Genomic DNA, 19576 nt, shown 5'->3' with positions numbered 1-19576 from the left:
GACATTGTCCATGTTTCGCGCTTGAAACCCTACTTCTCTCGCACTTCTCCGGACTCTCGCCGAGACGGCGCTCCAACGCCCGGGGGTCCTGCTACGGAGAGGAAGAAAAGGAAGAGGTGCGACTGACAGGCGCGCGACTGGGCCAATCAGCCATTGTGTCTCTTGCCTGTAGTTTTTACTCTGCAAATACATCTCGCTCAGAAGCAACCAACCTCGTAACAATATTATTAGGCTCGCATGCTCTCGGGAGCATCGACTACCAATCGGCAGCGTTTTCTGATCATACTCAGGAAGTGTTGCAGGGGCTCTTTAAATGTAATCACGACAGCTCTCTCCCTCTTTTATGCAATACAGATTTATGTATATTGCCATACTTATGACAGCAGCATTTGTTCGGATGTCTCGTGATTTCAACCAATTATAATAACATATTGAACTTCGAGTACGCTTTATAATTTCGGTAGAACCCTGCCCTAATATGTCGCCCCTACCGTGCCTGTTGCAGGTATCTCGGCTTGCGCCGTGGTATCTCTGCTCCTCGTAATCTTAGGCGTGGGCGTCCTCCTTGGCTTCGACCACGTGTTTAGGTTTATTCTTAACAAGGTGAGTGACACATATGCCCGAGTTGCCACAGTTCCTAATTTTTTATTGCATATTGTTAAGCGTGTCGATCATTGTGAGCCGCATTACATTATCTTCGACTTTGGGAGGTTGCGTAAACGATAACGGGTGCTCGTATACGCCGGTCAGCATTTCACGGCTGTTGTGCTGTATTGATGGCGAATGATGACTTTCAAAACGACTGCTTATGATTGCTTTAATCGACGTTTTTATTTACTTTTTTACCTGTCCGCCGTGGTGGTGCAGTGGTTACGAAGCTCGGTCGTTCCCCCGAAAGTTACATGTTTGATTCCTGTCACGGCAGTCGCATTTGGATGGAGGCGGCGAAATGCTAGAGGGGCATCTGCGTTGTGTGTGATGTCAATGCAGGTTAGCAAGAAACACCGCATGGTCAAAATTTGTGAGACCCTCCACTGCGGCGTGCCTCACAATCATAACGTGTTTTTGGCACGTGAAACCCCAGGTATCAGTTTTTTTTTCATCCCCTGAACAGCGCAAAGCAGCCATACAGACACCGCTTTACCCTAACGAAGACGTGACTATGTTACGATACTTTCCTAATTAGTTCATGCTTCAAATAGATGCCTAAAATAGCACAAAAGTGTCGTTTTGCGACCTGCTTTATGTAGCGGGGTGTCGCGGAAATTGCGCTGACAAAGCAGTGACGAGTTGCCCGATCTGCAGCATATGAAGGCCAGTTGACGTAAAAAAAAAAAAATGAACACCAATTAATCGGCTGATGTATCTACGCTCATTATTAACTACTGCTTCGTTATTAACCTGAATAAGCATGTATTTTAAACTTTATCAAAGCAGTTTCGTTTGTTTAAGTGAGTTACATAGCCATTCGTTGGATGACAAAAGGAACAAACCCCATTTATTTTACAACTGTTTTCCTACAGTTTCGTTATACTCCGACACACACACACACACACACACACACACACACGCGCACGCACACAGTATGTTCAACTGTTTTTGGTAACTCCTGATTTGCCACGTGCACGACTCTCTTTACACAGACACGTTAACTCTCTTATGGGGCCACGACTTTCCGAAGGGAGTTCACACGTCTCTTTAAAGATAGTCTTGGGAACTTCAAAGGAGGCGAATCGATAGAAGCCCGTGTACTGTGTGAAGATTTCCGTCCACTTTAAAAGACATCGGATGGTAGTAATTAGCGGAGCCCTCCACCATGTTGTAAAACCGGGTCGACGCCGCGAGTTCAAAGGTCACGAGATTGATGTTGGCCCTAGCGGTCACATTTCGGCGATAGCTAGAGAGGCTCTTTTGCTTGCCTGTATAGGTGCGCGTGAAGGAACAAGCGAATCAGTTTTTTTTTAGTTTAAGCAATTGGTGCGCCACCACTCGCAGGAGGTGGCTCTTTCGGAGCACTCTCGGGCATTCCCAATGTGGAAGGACTCCAGCCACGAAACCAAAATCCGCTTTTTCTTCTTCAACGTCACCAATCCCAATGATGTACTCATCGGAGAAAAGCCGTCCGTCAAGGAAGTCGGGCCCTACACATACAGGTGGGCTACTCGATGATCCGCACTCTGTGCTCAGTTGGAATAGTTAAAAAACAAAAACAAAAAAGAACAAAACATAGGTGGTGGGGGGATGGTGCACGCGTTTCTCAGAAAGCAGTCTTTCACGAACTTTTCGTACAAATGCTTGAACCAGCCTAAGGCGCACTTTATACTTGTTTTGTAGTGTTTTCCGCACATGTTTCCAATTTCCGAATACCATTTCTTTGTATTTATGATAAACAAGCAAAGTGGTATAAAGTGTAACACATTTCCGTAATATTATTCATTCACCTAGCATTTCTAGCTGCCGTCTAACTTTATTTGCCACCCGCGATATGCGAATCAATCAGCTTCTTGTGTATATTTTTTAAATTTTTTGACAAGTATATTCTATTGCCTACACCCCCTTCTTTTTTTTTTTTACGACACTTGCGTAGTTAGCATGCTGTTCCCTGAGTACTTAGTTCTCTCTCATTCTCGAGACGTCAGTTATGAAAAAAAAAGGGGGGGAGGGTACGTACCTTAGCAGCCTCACTTGACGGCTAAGTACTGTTGTATGCATGCAAGCATATACTCTGCAATGAATGATGCGTGAATATACTGGCAACTTTTTAAAGAAAAATGACGGATCTATCTCACGTGCCTTTTTCAATATGCGTAGCTGTACAGTTAGGCATACGTTTGAGCCTATATACTACAACGGGGAAACTTTGGGTGTCACATTTCATTTCCTACCGATAATTTCTACTAGTCCTCTTAAGTTTCCAGTTCCACCGACAAAGACAAGTGTCCTTGTGGGAACGTTTACTCCAACGACTGACTAGCTTCGTTCGATGACTTCTGTGTAAAAGCAGAGAATTGGGTATTGAGAAATGAAAAAAAAAAAGTTAGAACCTCCTTTCTTTGCGTTACTTTGTCCTTTTTTTTTCTTTTTTTGCACAAGGTGTGACTTATCCGTCACGAGTGTGCTGTGTGCCTGTTTCATTACCCAGGGCATACTGGATTAAGCATAACATAACATTCCATGACAACGGAACCTTGTCCTACAAAGAGACCAAGCGTTACTATTTCGACAGAGAGAGCTCTGTGGGACCAGAGACTGATGAAATCATGACCGTCAACGTACCTTTTGTGGTAAGTGATGACGTCAAAAATAATTCAAACTGACATCGATTAGTCTAACCGAGTACATTGCCTCTCGTGTGAAATTATTTGCATCCCAATACTGACACGTCTACAGATGCGCTACTCGTTCGCGATTAATATCCTGTCTATAATTTGTATCAAAAGACTTCACACGAGTGAATTATAACATGCAATATGTCGACTGTTAGCTTCAAAGTTTTTTGTCTTAAAACCTTTAGCATTTCTTAATTTCTGCACATTTTCGTAAAGCCAGTGACGCAACAGCAATTGAAATAGATCAGCAACAGGTCAATTTAGCTGCAACCATTTGAATCCGTGTTTGTCGTTTCTCAATTTAAAAGCTGATTCACTGAAAGTAAAGATTCTAACATGTAAGAGTCAAAGTAATGCATGTCCAAAGTAGCGCACGATGTGTACAAACAAAAGTATTAGCTTTGTTAGCGATAAAAACATGGGGGCGAGCTGCTTGGCTGAATGCAGACGAGGTTCATACACTCTAAGAAAGAGAAAAAAAAAACAACAAACCTGTAAGTGAACTTCTTGACAAGTCCTCGCTTGCCATATACATACATATTTAAACATGCACGTTTTCCTTCTTTTTGAGGTAATTATCATCTCTTCTAAAAGTCGTGGGTGGCACGACTCTCCAAAATGAAGTTAGTGTGTGTATCTATATATGTGTATATAATATAAAGGGAGTTATATAAAGCACAATCTAAATAGGAAATTCTAACGTAGCTGGACACCTTAATGACGGAGTTTTTTTCGCTTTTAATATTATCTGACCTGTGGTCCTCGCACTTGCATAAAATATACCCCAGTTATATTTGACCTCATGCAAAATAACTTTCCGTCTCCAAGTCAAAATAAGTAACGACAGCGAGCTGAACTATTGTAGTTTGTAAGAATTCATTCTAAAAGACGGGGCATGCAAGCATGGACACAAAAAGAATAAGTCAAGACACCTCGAAATAACAGGCGTTTGTGGTGTCTTGACTTATTCTTATATGTCCGTATCACAGTACGTAACGTCTATCGTTTTATTGTTTGGCATAGATTATGGTGGTCTTGTGAAGATAATCAGCTTTCAACCATAGTTTCTCCACCTGGCACCTCTATTGCGCCATTTAATTATACTTTTTTCACTGAGATGAACATATAAAAAATTGGCATTAAAAATGGTATCGGCAGATCAGCGGAAGCATCGCACTACTCCTATATAAGAGATTCTTAAGAGAGAGAAAAGAAGATAAAAGTGATCCCCATAACTGTCTGCATCATAGTGCGACACCTCAACAGTGACTCACGAGAGAGGGGGGTAAGGATGGATTAAAAGAGATAGGGAGGATTAAAGGGATAGGGATAGGGATAGAGATAGGGCAGGGACAGAGAGACCCACACACAGAAATAAGGAGAAGATAGGAGAGATTGACACAGTCGTAGGAGCCTGCAGACGGGGCACCACTCAGCGAGAGCTTCCCGGCGTCAGGAGATGGCATCGCGAAGCTCTCGCTGAGCGGTGCCCCGTCCTCCTGTCAGCTCATCAATGTGTTTTACATGATGTACCGAAGAAAAAAGTGCATTGTACATGTTCTTCGAATGTACGCAGACGACGGCGCATTTGCTAAAGGAACAGAACTTCATCATCCGCGGCATCGCCTCACTCTCGCTGTCGGGCCTCGGGCAGCGGATCTTCATTTCGCGCTCGGTGGGGCAGCTCACCTTCGGCGGCTACCCCGACATCCTCGTGCTGTTGGGATCGGTCATCGACTCTGGCCGGCCGCGACCGGGACAGCCTGGCTTCAACATCGGCGACGTGTTCAGCCACGGCTACCGCACCGTCATCGACATGCTCGGCTCCCTGGTCGACCCGGACAAGCAGGGAACCAACGGAAAGTTCGGCTACATGGTCAATGTGAGTGGGCTGAGCGAAGCATTTGTTAATCACGGCTTGAGCAGGAACTTAGCTGACAGGTGAAATTCAGATGCTTGCATGGATTGACAGCAGCATGCGCAGGACTGGGTTCATAGGTGAAAACATGAAAGAGGCCTTTGCCCTGCAGGGACCGCTGTCACGATGATGATGATGACGATGAATATAGGAGGCACGTGCATGCTGAAAAAGAGAGTTCGACTATTTTCTTATACGGGGTCACTATTTGCCAACTGAATATTCATTTATTAAACTTGCTATTATGGTCTCAGGGTGTTGCACACAAAGAGCTCAACGCTTGCTTTATAAAATGTAAGCAGGATGGCATCGTTATGCAAGGTATATGAAGACAATGACTTTCGCGGTGCATTGAAAAACGAGCACATTATACAAGTAACATTTAAACGACGAACTTTATCGCCTATTCGTTAAATAACACTCGCGAATTCGTACAAGATTCAAAAGATCTGTTTTTATCAGTATGTGTATCGCCAGGAATTTTTTTACTATCCACCAATTGGCAGTACAGTAATTATGAAATTAGACCACCGTCTAGCGTAACAAAATTATAGTCGTTTGCTTTATTCTGCTGCAAGAAGAGAATATGCTAAAGACTTGCAAAAAAATTGCATTCACCTTGCTAGACTGCAATGGATGGAGCTTAACCCACCATCTAAAACAATCACCCATCACAATGTACAATGTCACTTACTTCACCTATAGCACTAACATCTATCAAGTGCACTTTGCCAGCAGAGGCTAGAGTATACGGTACTCAACACGCTCTACACCAGCACCTTTTTTTAACAGTAAAGCATTATTCTTCTTCCTGAATCTGCTTCATGCATGTTCTTGTATATTTTCCTCGCGATTTCTTTTTATAAAAAAGCTTTTATGAATTAAGCATCATTTCTGTAATCTGCACTTCTTTTACGGCAGCTTATTAACACGCTTCTGCTCTTCTTTTAACGCTTCGCAAAGGACAGTTCGGATACATGGCCCACGTAAGTTTCTACCATCCCGTCCTTGTGTCCAAATATTGTCGGGGCTCGTTCGCGCGTTCCACGTGAATTAACAGCCATGACTTAGCAACTCTTTGGATTTCTCTTGCAGAAAAACGACACTATCGATGGGGAGTACACAATTTTCACCGGCGAAGATGACATCTCCAAGGTGAACCAAGTGTACGAGTTCAACAAACACAGGTATACTTGTATAAGTGTTGCCCTGTCGCGTGAAAGCGTTGTTTTGAAAATCCTGTGAGCTTGAAACATCTATCTGATTTTCTTACACTTTATACAGGAAACTGGAGGTATGGCCAGGTGATGAATGCAACACATTAACAGGAACGCGTAAGTGTGCTTCAATATCTGTACACAATGTCCGCATAGCAATTGATAGATTATTCTTTTTGATAAAGATCCCTTTAGCTGACGTACCGCAGTGTGCACTAAAAGCCTGAAATCAGACCGAACATGCTTCCTACAAATATTAGTTTTGAAACGACAGAATTTCCCCAACAGATTACGCAGAGTGATGAAAGGAAACTCTATGTAGCCGAATATGAAATACCTTCCTCATATGAACGCGTTAAAAGGTGCCACATTAATTTCTTTTTATGAACGCGCTAACAATGCTATTGTGAAGCACTCCGCATATGATTACAGAGGTTTCAGCTAAGCCGGTGCGAATGTTTAAACGAAGGTATCGCTTATTTTCTATATTTGCGGGCTGGTTGGATTACTTCTAGGTATACCGATGAAGTTCTCACTGAAAAGGTGGTTAATCATAGCTGCTTGAGTAGACATGCACTTACAGTGACGCACGACATTGCATGCGCGGACATGCCTCATCACCATGGCGTTATTCATAGAGCTTCAGACAGCTAGATGAGGTAGACAACAATGCAATTTTCGTGTACAATCTGTTGGAATCTCTTAGTTTCATTTTCATTGAGTGCAGTCATTTGTATGTGTGGTTTGTGAATGTATTCAGTAGCATCTCAAGCGTTTCCCTGATCTTTTTAAATATATTTTTGGTGCAGATTCTGTGGTGGTTGGTAAATATTGCCACGCGCCTAATCTGCCAGTGAGAAAGAAGCAGACGAAAACACAGTAGTTCTCGTGCCAGTCCCTTTGTTTTGGTAGTGCTGTGCCGACCCTTGCTTTATTCATTCATTTATTTATTGTTGTTGCTGAAACCATCTGCTTCATTTTCTATATCCATTATTTTTAATTGTTCATTTCTCATTTAATTTTTGCCCCTTTTTTGTTAGTTTAAAAAACATGAGCTAACAAATTAACAGTATTTCGTAAGAACTACCCGGTTCTTGGCCAATCCACCAGTGTGAGTGTGTGCCACAGTTTACAGGCCCTTCCTTCCTTTCGGGGTTTGGGCCTTGTAAAACCACCTTATAAACATCGCCTTTGTTTTGAACGTGACTATATATAACTGTGGTGTTGCTCTGAATCGACACTATGTGGAGAAAAGGGCCACGTAAGTGGAGTAGCCAGAATTTTTTTTAGGGAAAGCGAGGGAGTGATCAATTATCCTGTATGTATGTTTGTGCGTTTGTAAATTTGCACGTATATACACACATGCAAAACTGAAAGTTTTCAATGGTGGGGTAACCTAGACTAACCTTAGAGTAACCCTTCCCGCCCCCGCCTCACCATTTCTACGCCATTGGTGCTACACACACTGGCAGAACTGTGCGTAAATGGACGGCGAATAAGTGCATTACAATTTAGCAAGGCCGAAAGCAGCGCTCTTACCCTGACGAGATTTCGTTGAGCCACTATCACCAAAATATGAAAAATGCACTTTGAAATTTTTGACGTATTGTGCAGAGATTTCGTCATGAAATTCAAAATAGAAAACCTGACCTTAAATTTTCACTATTACAAAAGGTGTGATGGTGAAAGTAACGACATTAGAGTTGTCAGAGTGAAATTTGTCCATGTAAAACAATTCAGTGCTTTCCTTTAGCGTCCCTTTAAAGCTCCAAAACTTCACTGCAAATAAATAGTTCCATGTCGAGCATGCAGTGTGAAAATGACTGACAGTTTATAGCATGTTTTTTTTTCTTTTTTTATAGTTGGGCATATTCGACCACCCCTGTCAAAAAGCAATGAGCAAGTTATGTTCATCCCGGACATTTGCAGGTGCCTAGATTTAATTCTTTAACATTTTAAACACTGTGCTTTAAATACTAATCGCACCATGAAAATTTCGTTTCTAATCTCCAGGTCAATACCATTAGAAAGCATAGGCTATGAAACATTCAAAGGCCTGAAAGTCAAGCGCTTCATAGCTGGTCCCACAGCTTTCGACAGTGGGCAACAACGCAGTGAAAATGAGTGCTTCGCTGCTGGCAGAGCTTTGCCTGATGGGGGAGCAAACCTAGGTCCCTGCAAGCAAGGTATGTATTTGGCTTTACTAACTCACTGTGGTACGGCATTATGCTACTGCCTAAATGCTCAGTTGTGACCCAACACCAAGCATATACAGAGGGGTCCACTGTTAAATGCAACACTGGAGCGCGTGCAGTCTGCTCAGCGCCACTGACGGCCGGCAGCGGCAACTAGTTTCCCGCAGGAGCCGTGGGCGCAGTGGGCGGTGCTCATTTGTCGTCTGCTGCAGTTGCGGTCGTACTTCAGCTCGTCGCGAAGCGCGGCTGAGGTCGTGGAATCTTTAAATAGTCGCTTTCTTTCTAGATAGAATGAAAATGTCTGGAATAATCTATAATCAGATAGCTATCCCCTGGTTAATCAGCTGCATTGCCGTCTTTCGTTCTTCTTCTTGATGGATTACGAATTGCCCGCTTCAAAATATATTTCTGTGGACGCCGGTTAAAGGCGCATATAAATTCTTAGTTCAGCTTACGCACTGCAGCAGAACGAATGTGCATTAGTGCACATCAAATACATGGACGATGGATTGAAGATATGTGGGGTTTAACATTCTGACACCAGCGTATGAATACGAGAGACGTTGCATAGGAGGGCTCCGGAAATTCCGACCACCTGGGGTTCTTTAACGTGCACCCGAATCTGAACACACAGGCCTACAACATTTTTGCCTCCATCGAAAATGCAGCCGCCGCACCCGAGATTTGATCTCGCGACCTGCGGGTCAGCAGCTGAGTACCTTAATCACTAGACCCTCGCTGCGGGGCCTTGCTCTAAAAGAAAAAAAAAAGTTCTTTATAACGCTATGCTAGAAAAAAGACAATCGTAAAGAAGCCATGCTTCTTTAAACACCAAAATATCAGTGAGGTAGTACTCTAGACAATCTAATTTCCTTTCAGCTTTCCCACAACTTTCTGTTTGAGCTCGGCCATGCAGCCTGCGGACAAATTTCAAAGCACAATGCCTGGCTTCGCGACGAGCTGAAGCGTGGCCGCAACTGTAGCAGACGACAAATGAGCGCCGCCCACAGCGCGAAACTAGTTGCCGCTGCCAGCCAGCAGTGGCGCCGAGCAGACGACACGTGCTCCGGTGTTCCCTTTAACAGTGGACCCCTCTGTACATGCATTGAATGTAACAACTTAATATGTGATAATAAGTTTAAACAATGTATAGGTGTGGAAATGACATAATGCAAAAAATTATACATGGCAAACTACTTTTGTATACCAGAAACAGTGCTCACTTTTTATGGCTGTAAAGAGGCGGTTTTGCTATGGTTGATGGAATGATACATGGGCAAGCTTTTTTAAAGGACTAAAGCTAAAATATGACAAACTAGGAGCTACAAATTTTGTGATGTGATATCAATGTTTAGGGACAAGGTATGTGTTGGCGAAAAATCTCGATAAGGTGGATGATTTCTTGTGCAACAAAGGATGTACGAGTTGCTGTTATGCCCTTATAGTTGACGATCATTTTTAAAGCTGAAAGCACTACCTTTTTTGCGCAGGTGCTCCACTTGTGCTTTCGTTTCCTCACTTCTTGTATGCCGACTCATCATATCGTGCTGATGTTGGTGGCATGAACCCAGATCCAAACAAACATCAGTTCTTCTTCAACAGTGAACCTGTAAGTTACGGTTTCGGTAATATTAAACTTCACATGTTGAAAACAAGTATCTTCTCATTTTCATTCTTATTTCAGACACTTGGAGTGACTGTTAATGTTCGAGGTCGGATACAAGTAAGCGTCGTCTTGGAGCGAGTGTTTGGACTTGGGTACGCTAACAATTAATTTTGGTTATTTCAAAGCTGTAGAATGACCGCATAGACTATTGTTTCAATCATGTAAATGGGACCTACATTTACAACCAACCTGCCACACAATCCAATGCAGTTACCAAAAATACAATTTTATGAAACATGCCTTGTCTGGAGGATAATGTGGGCTATTGAACTATGGCAATTTAGAGTCTCCACCCCTATTATATTTTTCATGCCTTCTAACATTAAACAACGCATCTATGTATTTGCTTTCAAAATACCTTACAGTCATCTTCAAAAATCTGGTAGCTATGACACTGAACCAGATAGCCTGTGGTTTAAAAATGAACACTTGAAGTGTAAGCCTGATAAATATAAGAAATAAACAAAAAGACTGCTTTCTCTTAAGAGGCTTGCTTTTGCAAAAAAAGATCAAGAAGATATAAATATGTTTACTGCACAACATTCCAGAAAGATATTACTGTACGTGTGGCATCTTCATTACAGGCCCTTTTCTCGAGTTGCTGAAGCTGTGCTGCCACTCTTCTGGCAGGAAACGGTAAGCCCGCTCGCCTCTACTCTTGTGAACACAGAGCAAAACTTCAACCACCTGTCTGCTTTCAGCGTGTTGAGGCAAGAGAAAGCACAGTCAAGCTGCTGAGAACCATTGTTCAACTTCCCGAATACTCTCAGTGGGGTTCTGTTGGCCTCATTGTCATCAGCTCAGTGCTGCTTGCTGCATCAACGTTCTTGCTATTCAGGTGCGAATTTCACCACATAAGAATTGCCCTGACTATTCTTCATCTCTTGTAATTTTCTCGAAGTGCTGGTGGAGCTGCTGATGCATGCAAATTATTTCTATGGCAAGGACATCTAGCCCCCATTTTCGACGTAATCCTTTCTTCAGTGTGTTTTAAGCTATTTTTCAATGTGCCCCGTGATTTTCACTATGCCACTTCCAACATAAATATCGTAAGATAAAAAGAAATTATTACTAAATATTCTTGTGTCTACTAATTTATTACAATTATTCTGTAGCCCCTTCGAAATCGTTTTGACGATGTGGGATGTACCTATAAAGAATTTTATTTTTCCACTGCTATCAGCTAGTATGTAGTCTATATTATCGTACACTTTAGCGGAGTGAATGTCACAAACCATAGGCACTAAAGATCCGAAACTAGGGCCACATTTACAATAATTTTCGAAACTGGGACTTATTATTTAAAAACAAGTGCAGATGCTATCTCCTAGCTTGCTGTTATGTGGGAATGTGCCTTATGCTTAAGGCCAGAGATACCTCTTACGAAACAGGGACAAGATTACTGCCTCCACCCCTGTATTTGCCCTAAGCGTGGAAGCAGGGAGGGATTTCAACCCATTTCCCTCTGATTCCATGCTTTAGCAGCTCTAATCAACAGCCCAATTTCATTGTAGACATGAAAATGCATGCGCTGCTTGAATGGACCATGTGTAACTTAAATTCCATACTTTGACCCTAAAAGTGAAACATTTTTTTTTGTTGTTGTTCTTCGCTCAATGTACACTGCTTATTCATCCTGGAGTTTACAGGTTTGGCTGTTCAAGCAAGTTAGTGTTCCATAACTGCAGCATGTGTTAGCAGTTTTGTGCATGTAAAGAAACCTGACTGAATTCAGGCTCATCATGAGATGAATGGAAGTTTAGAAGTTAAGCTTCCCCTCTCCCTTTCCCCCCTTCATTTCAGCAATGCTATATATCATGCTAATAATAGTTTCAAGTAATCCGCATGCTTTAATAATGTCTCCTTTTCCTGTTCCAGGCCACGGGTAAAAAGGAGGGAGATCAGCAAAGTGCAGCCTATTGCGATAGATGTAAAGAAAGCTGGGGATGCTACTTCTGGTGATATGTTTCCGAACAAAGTGGAGCGCATTCTGCAGAATGGCCTTGATCGTATTCCCAACACATTTGGGATTACTGCAGTGCGCAACAACTTCATCAATGAGCTCAAGAACACCAGGAGGACTTCTGAACCATCTGCACCCGCCGAGATTAACATCTACAAGACGTGACTGCCTGTCACTCCTAGACCGCAAGATGTTTCTTGTACATAATACTCCCACTCTTGAGTGGGCTGTAGAGGTACTGCGTCCTAATTGATTTCACAGTGAACTGACTTGAAACTGTGACAAATTATGTACATAGTTCCTTCCACATTTTAGACACCTTGTAAGAGTTTTTACGCGTGTCATGCTGTGCCTTGAACAAGACTGCTGCCAAAGCAAAGAAGGAAGAGGTCAGGCGAGATGTTATGTTGCTGCAGCAGTGTCATTGAAATGCCATATTTGCTTAATCTGCATGCACAGCAAGCATTGATCTTTGGGAACCAAATGGAACTGCCATTTTTACATTTGTTTTTTTTTTTTGCAGTTCATTTTGATGATCGTGTGCACATAGGTATCTTTAGGCATAATATGAAAAACTGCTTAGTGTTCACATTATATGCTTTCTTATTGTATGTCAAATAAGGCATAGGTTTCATCAGTGAATATGATTCTTTCATAAGGGAGAAATATGCGTGCTCCAAATGCAAGTTTTGGAAGGTTTCACGTGTTGAGGGGTCACTTGGTTTTGCCTCTGTGCCTTGCTTCAAGTACAAATTATACAATCTAAGGTCTATTTGCACTATCCTCTGACATGCTAGGTTAACTTTATATACCAGGTCTCACATGTATTAAACTACATTTGGAGAAGACAGGAGGGTTCAAAAGGCAGTCTGGTGCATCTCTTTGTGCGATCCTAGAATGCATAGCGTTTCCGTTGGCTTAATCAGAGCATGTGCCTACAGAACCTTCATCTATGTTTCTTTTTCATGTGGACATTACACGTAAGTGAATGTGCATTTTGCTTTTCCAGCAACCAGTTTACTGAGTGAAGTAAAATGCAGATACTTGAGGAAATGGTAAAAACATGGCTCATGTCACATTGGTTAACTCTTCTACAGTGTATGAGACAGGTTCTGTGCCCTACAAATGTAACAAAGAGTCTCGGGCTTGACAAGATCACCACCTGTTTAAGTTGAAATTGTCTGAGTTGCTTTGTATGTATATCTTCCTGTGCTGTCCTTTCCTTTCTTTCATTCTTTCGTTTCTCCCATAGACAAGCAGCCATATAGCAGTGCTCATAATTTGGGTCTGTTATTTTTTTGATTACTGAAGAGTTGTTTCTGTTATTACTTCAGCCACATTCCAGAAGCAACCACTATAATTTCCCTGTTTTTACTTCTGTGATAGCCCATGAATTCTGAAGTGTGTTGACTTTTGAAGGAGGAAAAATTAAAAAGAATCCTGCACCACATCAACCTTTCAATGTTGCAGGCATTCTCACTAGAACATGATCGTCGGCAGCATTTCCTCTTGGGGGCGGTGCAAAGCAGTGTTGCGTCGCACTGAGGGAGGAGGGGGGAGCTCTTGCATGGCTTGAATAGGGAGCAAGAGCTGGAGGGCTTGTGGGGGACCCGTTTTTTGCCCCCCCCCCCCTGCCAACGCCCACGCACTAGAATAGTTCAGCTACTTAAGACTTCATAGACATGCATATGCCTGAATACCATTGCCAAGTGCACAAACTAGCTGAAGCAGAAGCATACTTCACTACAATAGGGTGGCGGATTAAAATGTGAGCGCGATACGTAGTTAGGGACAGAAAAGACACGGACAAGTGCTTGTCCGTGTCTTTCCTGTCCCTATTTACGTATCCCGCGCGTATTCATCATTCTCTCCCAATAAACCATTTCGAGAAATAGGGTACGTGCTGTTCCATGATGAACAGGTAAGTTTCACCATCAAAGAAATCTCAGCACAAAGTACTTAGGTATGCAAACTCTTTGCTTTAGTTGCATGAAACTTCTTGTAAGACATACATATGTCAGTTCCATGGAAATATGTAAGGCTAACATTGAGTTTTACCAAAGTCAATCAATGGCTGGTTTTACTAAGGTAAATATAGCTCTAGAACAGCATGCAAGCAGTATTCTTTCGAAGCTGAATGACGATAAATAGTAATTGTTCGGCTTAAAAATCCCAAAGTCTCCCTATGATTACGAGAGACTCCATATAGTGAAGAGCTCTGGGAATTTCGTTCAGCCAAGCGGGCTTTTCGGAGCGGCGAAGCAGCGAGTGCGTAAACCGGTTCAGACTGCATGCCTACTCCTGCTGGCCGCGCGCGGCAAAAGAGGTGGGCTTCTCGCGCTTTTGCGCACGTGTCTCGGTCACGTGGCAACGCTTCTCCCAAAGCATGGTGTAAGGTACTTGCACCGTGTCCCAATGGTACACCGCGTGGCGTTCTGATTGCCTGCGGCAAGCGGCGAGCATCGGCGGGCGGCAAAACATTGGTCGGGGAGTGATCGACCTTGCCGCCTGATTTTCCTCCCACTTGCGCCGCCTAAAGAGGAGGTCTTCTTCACTTCCCGCATTGCCGCCTCGCCACTTTGGCCGCCCCGCCTTCGGTGGGAACAAGCCAACACTTTTTGGGCATGGTCAGAAAACGCTGCCGATTGGTTGTAGAGGTTCCCGAGAACACGCAAGCCAAATATTATAGCACAGCACTTGGCCTGGAATTCACAATAAAATGATCAAAGTCAGCTAAAAATTGCTTTCTCTTCTCTAGACAAATGACGGAGGAACCTCAAAACTCACTTGTTCAAAAACCAATAGTTGCAGGTATCACCGCTAGAGGCCGCGACTTGTCCTCGCATGTGCGCGCGATCATGCTGAACAATTGCGTATTCGAAGCAAAAAAAAAAAAAAGAAGTGCTCAAGGTCACAAGACGCGCGTGACGTTTTTTTGCCCATGCCGTCCTTCCCTGCTTAGCTTCCAGCGCTTTCGTCGGGACGAGATAAGAGAGAATGCGATTGCAACGTGCGACAAATTTTGTAACCCCACTCGTATTGGACATATTCTTAAAATTTTGCGGCGTCGAAGTCATGAGGCAATAAGCTCTTCTTCTGAATCTTTTCCATAGTTACTAGAAAAAGTGTTTCAGGGTCCCTTTAAAGGGGCACAAAGAAGCAACAGTGTCATTCGTATGCCTGCAAACAAAGTGCTGTTTATTGCTTCCCACTAGCGCGTTAAGGTGTACATAGGGCTAACAGGCCTGCAAGATGGGCTAAGGCAATTCAAGCAGACGTTAAGCATTTACCGTAGAGGGCACGTGTCAGTGCATTGTAGACTGTGGTTGTCTACAATTCTTTATGAATGTGTAGTTTTGGGTATAAACTTTGATAAGGATACACGGTATAGATAGTCTAGATCGGTCTGCTTGCAATAGAAGGTAACCCCCTCGATCGCCAATAGCAAAAAAAAAAAAAAACGCAAATATGCAGGTGACACTGGGTTACGTGCATTTTAATGCAGTTTTAGGGGCGAAGCTCCTCAAGCCGTAGGTCGTGCATCCCCGATGTATGTATGCAGTAGTAGTAGTAGTAGTAGTAGTAGTAGTAGTAGTAGTAGTAGTAGTAGTAGTAGTAGTAGTAGTAGTAGTAGTAGGTAACCGCCTCTCGTTTAGTCCTAGGAATGTTCGCTGGATGGCGGTACTTGTATACGATGAATACATGATGAAAAGATGCGAGATGGCGGTACTTGTACTCACTAGATGGACGGATGTACGAATGGACAGACGGACGGACGCACGCACGCACGAATGCAGAGACGGACGCACGAACGAACAGACGGACGGACGCACGAACGGACGGACGATGGCACGGACGGATGGTCGGACTGACAGACACTTCGTCCCACTCATTATCATTTAGTCCGTCGAATTAGTTAAACAAGCTTGATTAGGCAATTAAGGACACGAAAACTAGACATACTACAGCGCCATAGTAGTCGTGTAGTCATGGGTCGGAATATTTTTAAACTGTATCTATATATAGATTAAAAATGGCCAGGCAAATGCACGCACGAACGTGCGCACATGTGAAGAGGTAGGCCTACGGGTTGAGAAATTTACTTGGAGGAGGAAGGGTTCAACCACTCATCATGTATGACTTTCAGGAGATAAGAAGGAGTAGAATCCCACCTTCCTGTCTACGCCAGTGCATATATGTGTTAAACGCAGCACCCCCTTTCACGAAATAGTTTTTAGTGCCGACTAGTGATATAAATCCAGAAAGTTGACAAAAAGGCACACACATACTGCCACAGTGATCATCTTGTTTTCGCGGATGTTGTGGGTTCTACTGATACCAAAATTAAAACCACACCTTGAAATAAAATGAACCAGCAACAACAACAACAAAAGCGTTCCCAGTTTGAGTAATTCACAGTGTTTTATTGTGTATCCTCTGGAACCAATCAAGCAGCAGTTGCGATTTCAATAGTCTCATACAGCTGAGAAGTATTGAACATCAGCCAGCACAGGCTACAAAAAAAAGAAAAAAAAGAAAAGCTTGCACGTGACTCATGATCAAAGCTTCATAAAGTGTTGGTTCACCAAAATGGCGGCCTTCATGCCGAAAAGGAAGCATTATCCCATCATGCCTAACGTGCTTCATATGATAACGCTGCCGCAAGAATTTCAATGATTGATGCGTGGGTCAATTGCTATAATAACTTGTGTCATGCCATGATAATATATGGTAACACATGGTGACACAAACCTTAGGGGGTATGGTAGGGTAAACCTAAAAAAAAAACATCGAATTTGCAATTTTGACTCCATAAAATCTACTGTACTCTGAGGAACAAGCTTGTGGAAGTCCGATGTCGAGCGGCCGCTCCAGGTGGTTTAAATGCCGCGCCGAAGTGCGCCGCGCGTCCTCTGGCGTAAGTAGTATGCGCACGTTAAAACTTTCGTTTTTCTCAAATTGCGTTTTCTGTACATTTTTCAACTTGAATGTACTTTTTCTCAAAAAGTGTTGAATTGATTTCGATGAAACTCTGTATGCGTGAGGTACAACAAAGTTAGAAACAATCAGAACAAAAAAAAATGGCGATTTCATAAAAAGCTAAGCTGTAAAAAAATACACAGCAATACATGGCGTTGTGCAAATAGTATTTTATTTTTTTTTACAAACTTCAAGGAAAATGTAATATATTTTTTTTTAGTTCAGATGTAACCTACGAGCCTTTGCAACAACATGTCTGAGTATGGTTGCATTCTTTACGGTATAGTAGCAGATAAAAGGTAGATTGAATAAGTAAACTTCCTTTAAAATTTGGGAGTGGGCCATAGGAAGGATAAGCAACCTAGGCATAAAAAAGGGTGCTATTTGATACCCATTGCCATTTTTTTGTGTGAGCTCGTAAAATTTCATGGGAATACTTGCAGCCGTTTCTGACATATTACGTTAAAACTTACATATACCAACATTCTTCCGTGATGCCAGTGGCGCTATCTATATTTACCTATTCAGCCATTCAGATATATTATGTTTGAAGGAGAAATTTCAAGGGAGACATTTGCAAAGGGAGTCCCCACAAGTCTGAGCACAAGGGTAGTCCAAACCACCTGACCCCCCCCCCCCCCTCACCCCACCCTTTAATTCACGCCATTGGTTGATGCTGTTTGCCTATAACTTAGTGCGTACGTCACGTGCGTACTTTACGGTGTTAGCTAGCTGTACTCTCCTACTATACCAGCGCCTGCATAGACGTCCCAGACTACAAAAATACAGCCACGGATAAGAGTCTCACCAAAGCGCCACAATTCGACTCTCACCTCCACGCAAGTTTTTTGGTGCCATTTTACATTTTTCCTCATCCGGTAAACAACGATGGCGTTGCTCGGTTACAGCAAGTTGACATCGAAGCTTGTGAGTTAGCATTAGGAGTGCGTGCTGCTTAGGTGATCTGTATTAATCGAGCAGTGAGAAACGAAGACAGTGGTGTGTGATGAAATATTTTCTTTCCTGCACATGCAATGACCAAGAAGTTGTGTGCGTGTGATACCATCAGTCCAAGTGGGAATCTAATTGCTATAGCCACCTTGAAAGTGACACTGGAGACCTGCCAGTCTTCAGTAACCAGCTGATTGGATATAAAAGTGAGATTAAAACTGTACGTAAAAGCAATGACCCTTTTCCCAAATCGCGTTGCATACGTGGTCGGTATTTCGGCTGCCTAATATTGTTGATATGATAACGCTGAAAATCGTGTACTGTAACACCATTCTTGTTGGCTTCTACTGAGGGAGTGGTTCTTCGTGTTTCGTGATGACAGCGATTTACGAGGATAAAATTACCAATGCAAACTTTCGCCTGGAAAACAAACGTGTTCATGTATATTGCCCAGTTGACTGTGCAAAAAAACAAAACAAAACAGCGTTCTTGGCTGAGTAAATATTGTGTTATTGCGTTTCATCCACTCGGATTTATGGACATACGCCCACTCATCACCGATCCGTGCCAAGATTTCTGCTTCCCGTGGTTGTGGTCGCATCCGCTAAAAATATAAAGTGAGCATCTCCAGAAAGCTCTAGCGTCTCTAAAAGAAGGAAAACAATGACGCCGACCAACTACGCACATAAATAAAAAAAAACGGTTTCTTGACCTTGCTGACTGACTTGACCTTGCGTTGTTTTTCCAATCGCCCAAATTTTCTGCTTGGCCGTGCCTTTTTTTTTTTCTGAAATAAATCCGGCCGCTTCAATGAAGCTTCGATGAAGTTTCGTGTTATTTTCCTTAAAAAGTGAACATTTTGTTTTATTTCCTTCCAAATAAATGCAATAATTATTGCATGGTGCTCGTGCGAAAACGTACATGTTGTATGCGCTTGCGAAACCAAAACCGAAACCGCAAGAAAACAAGCTCCGCCCACGTAGCTTTGTCTGTGCTGCTACAGAAAGTTACTAGGGACTTTTGCTAGGGACCTATGACTGGGCGGCAAGGGGGCTGGGGACTTGGGTACACCAGGTGTTCTGTGGGTACACGCAGACGGCAGATGCAAATGGTCTGTGGCAAAGGTACGTCAAAGGCGACAGCCCATACACAACTTGCATACAACTTGCCAACCACGACTGTTAGCGTCGCGCAGAGCTGCAGAGTTGCGCCCAGAGGCACATCGACATTTCTCGACGTTGTTGTCGCGCGTGCGTGTAGGAAAGGTAAGCGAAATGTGGTGGAGGCAGCGGCGGTTACACCGCAACCCCCCTGCGGCTGTCAAGAGTGCGCGAGGTTTGTCGCTCTGCGGGGCACT

The 19576-nt window shown here is 43.1% G+C and overlaps 2 protein-coding genes across 4 annotated transcripts in view; both read left to right on the top strand.

The window, feature by feature from the left end:
- LOC119180169 (scavenger receptor class B member 1) overlaps positions 1-12720 on the top strand; it is a 63513-nt gene extending 50793 nt beyond the window's left edge. Inside the window, exons 3-16 of one of the 2 annotated variants that reach the window (XM_075882168.1) lie at positions 506-603; positions 1996-2153; positions 3143-3284; positions 4906-5211; positions 6216-6233; positions 6343-6434; positions 6532-6581; positions 8327-8393; positions 8478-8650; positions 10150-10268; positions 10344-10417; positions 10910-10961; positions 11027-11163; positions 12204-12720. In XM_075882168.1, coding sequence (XP_075738283.1) covers positions 506-603; positions 1996-2153; positions 3143-3284; positions 4906-5211; positions 6216-6233; positions 6343-6434; positions 6532-6581; positions 8327-8393; positions 8478-8650; positions 10150-10268; positions 10344-10417; positions 10910-10961; positions 11027-11163; positions 12204-12453 — 1736 coding nt within the window. In that variant the 3' untranslated portion in view covers positions 12454-12720. The remainder of the gene's footprint in view (positions 1-505; positions 604-1995; positions 2154-3142; positions 3285-4905; positions 5212-6215; positions 6234-6342; positions 6435-6531; positions 6582-8326; positions 8394-8477; positions 8651-10149; positions 10269-10343; positions 10418-10909; positions 10962-11026; positions 11164-12203) is intronic. The other variant, XM_037431314.2, reaches the window with a different exon arrangement.
- A 6530-nt stretch (positions 12721-19250) lies between these two features.
- Positions 19251-19576, top strand: part of LOC119180155 (scavenger receptor class B member 1) — a 50917-nt gene continuing 50591 nt past the window's right edge. Inside the window, exon 1 of one of the 2 annotated variants that reach the window (XM_037431306.2) lies at positions 19251-19343. The gene's annotated coding sequence lies outside the window, so the exon portion shown is untranslated. The other variant, XM_037431298.2, reaches the window with a different exon arrangement.

The sequence above is a fragment of the Rhipicephalus microplus genome, chromosome 2, assembly GCF_043290135.1.
Source record: "Rhipicephalus microplus isolate Deutch F79 chromosome 2, USDA_Rmic, whole genome shotgun sequence".
Classification (NCBI taxonomy): domain Eukaryota; kingdom Metazoa; phylum Arthropoda; class Arachnida; order Ixodida; family Ixodidae; genus Rhipicephalus; species Rhipicephalus microplus.
Note: the sequence above shows the minus strand (reverse complement) of the source record. Positions and strands in the feature narration are given on the sequence as shown.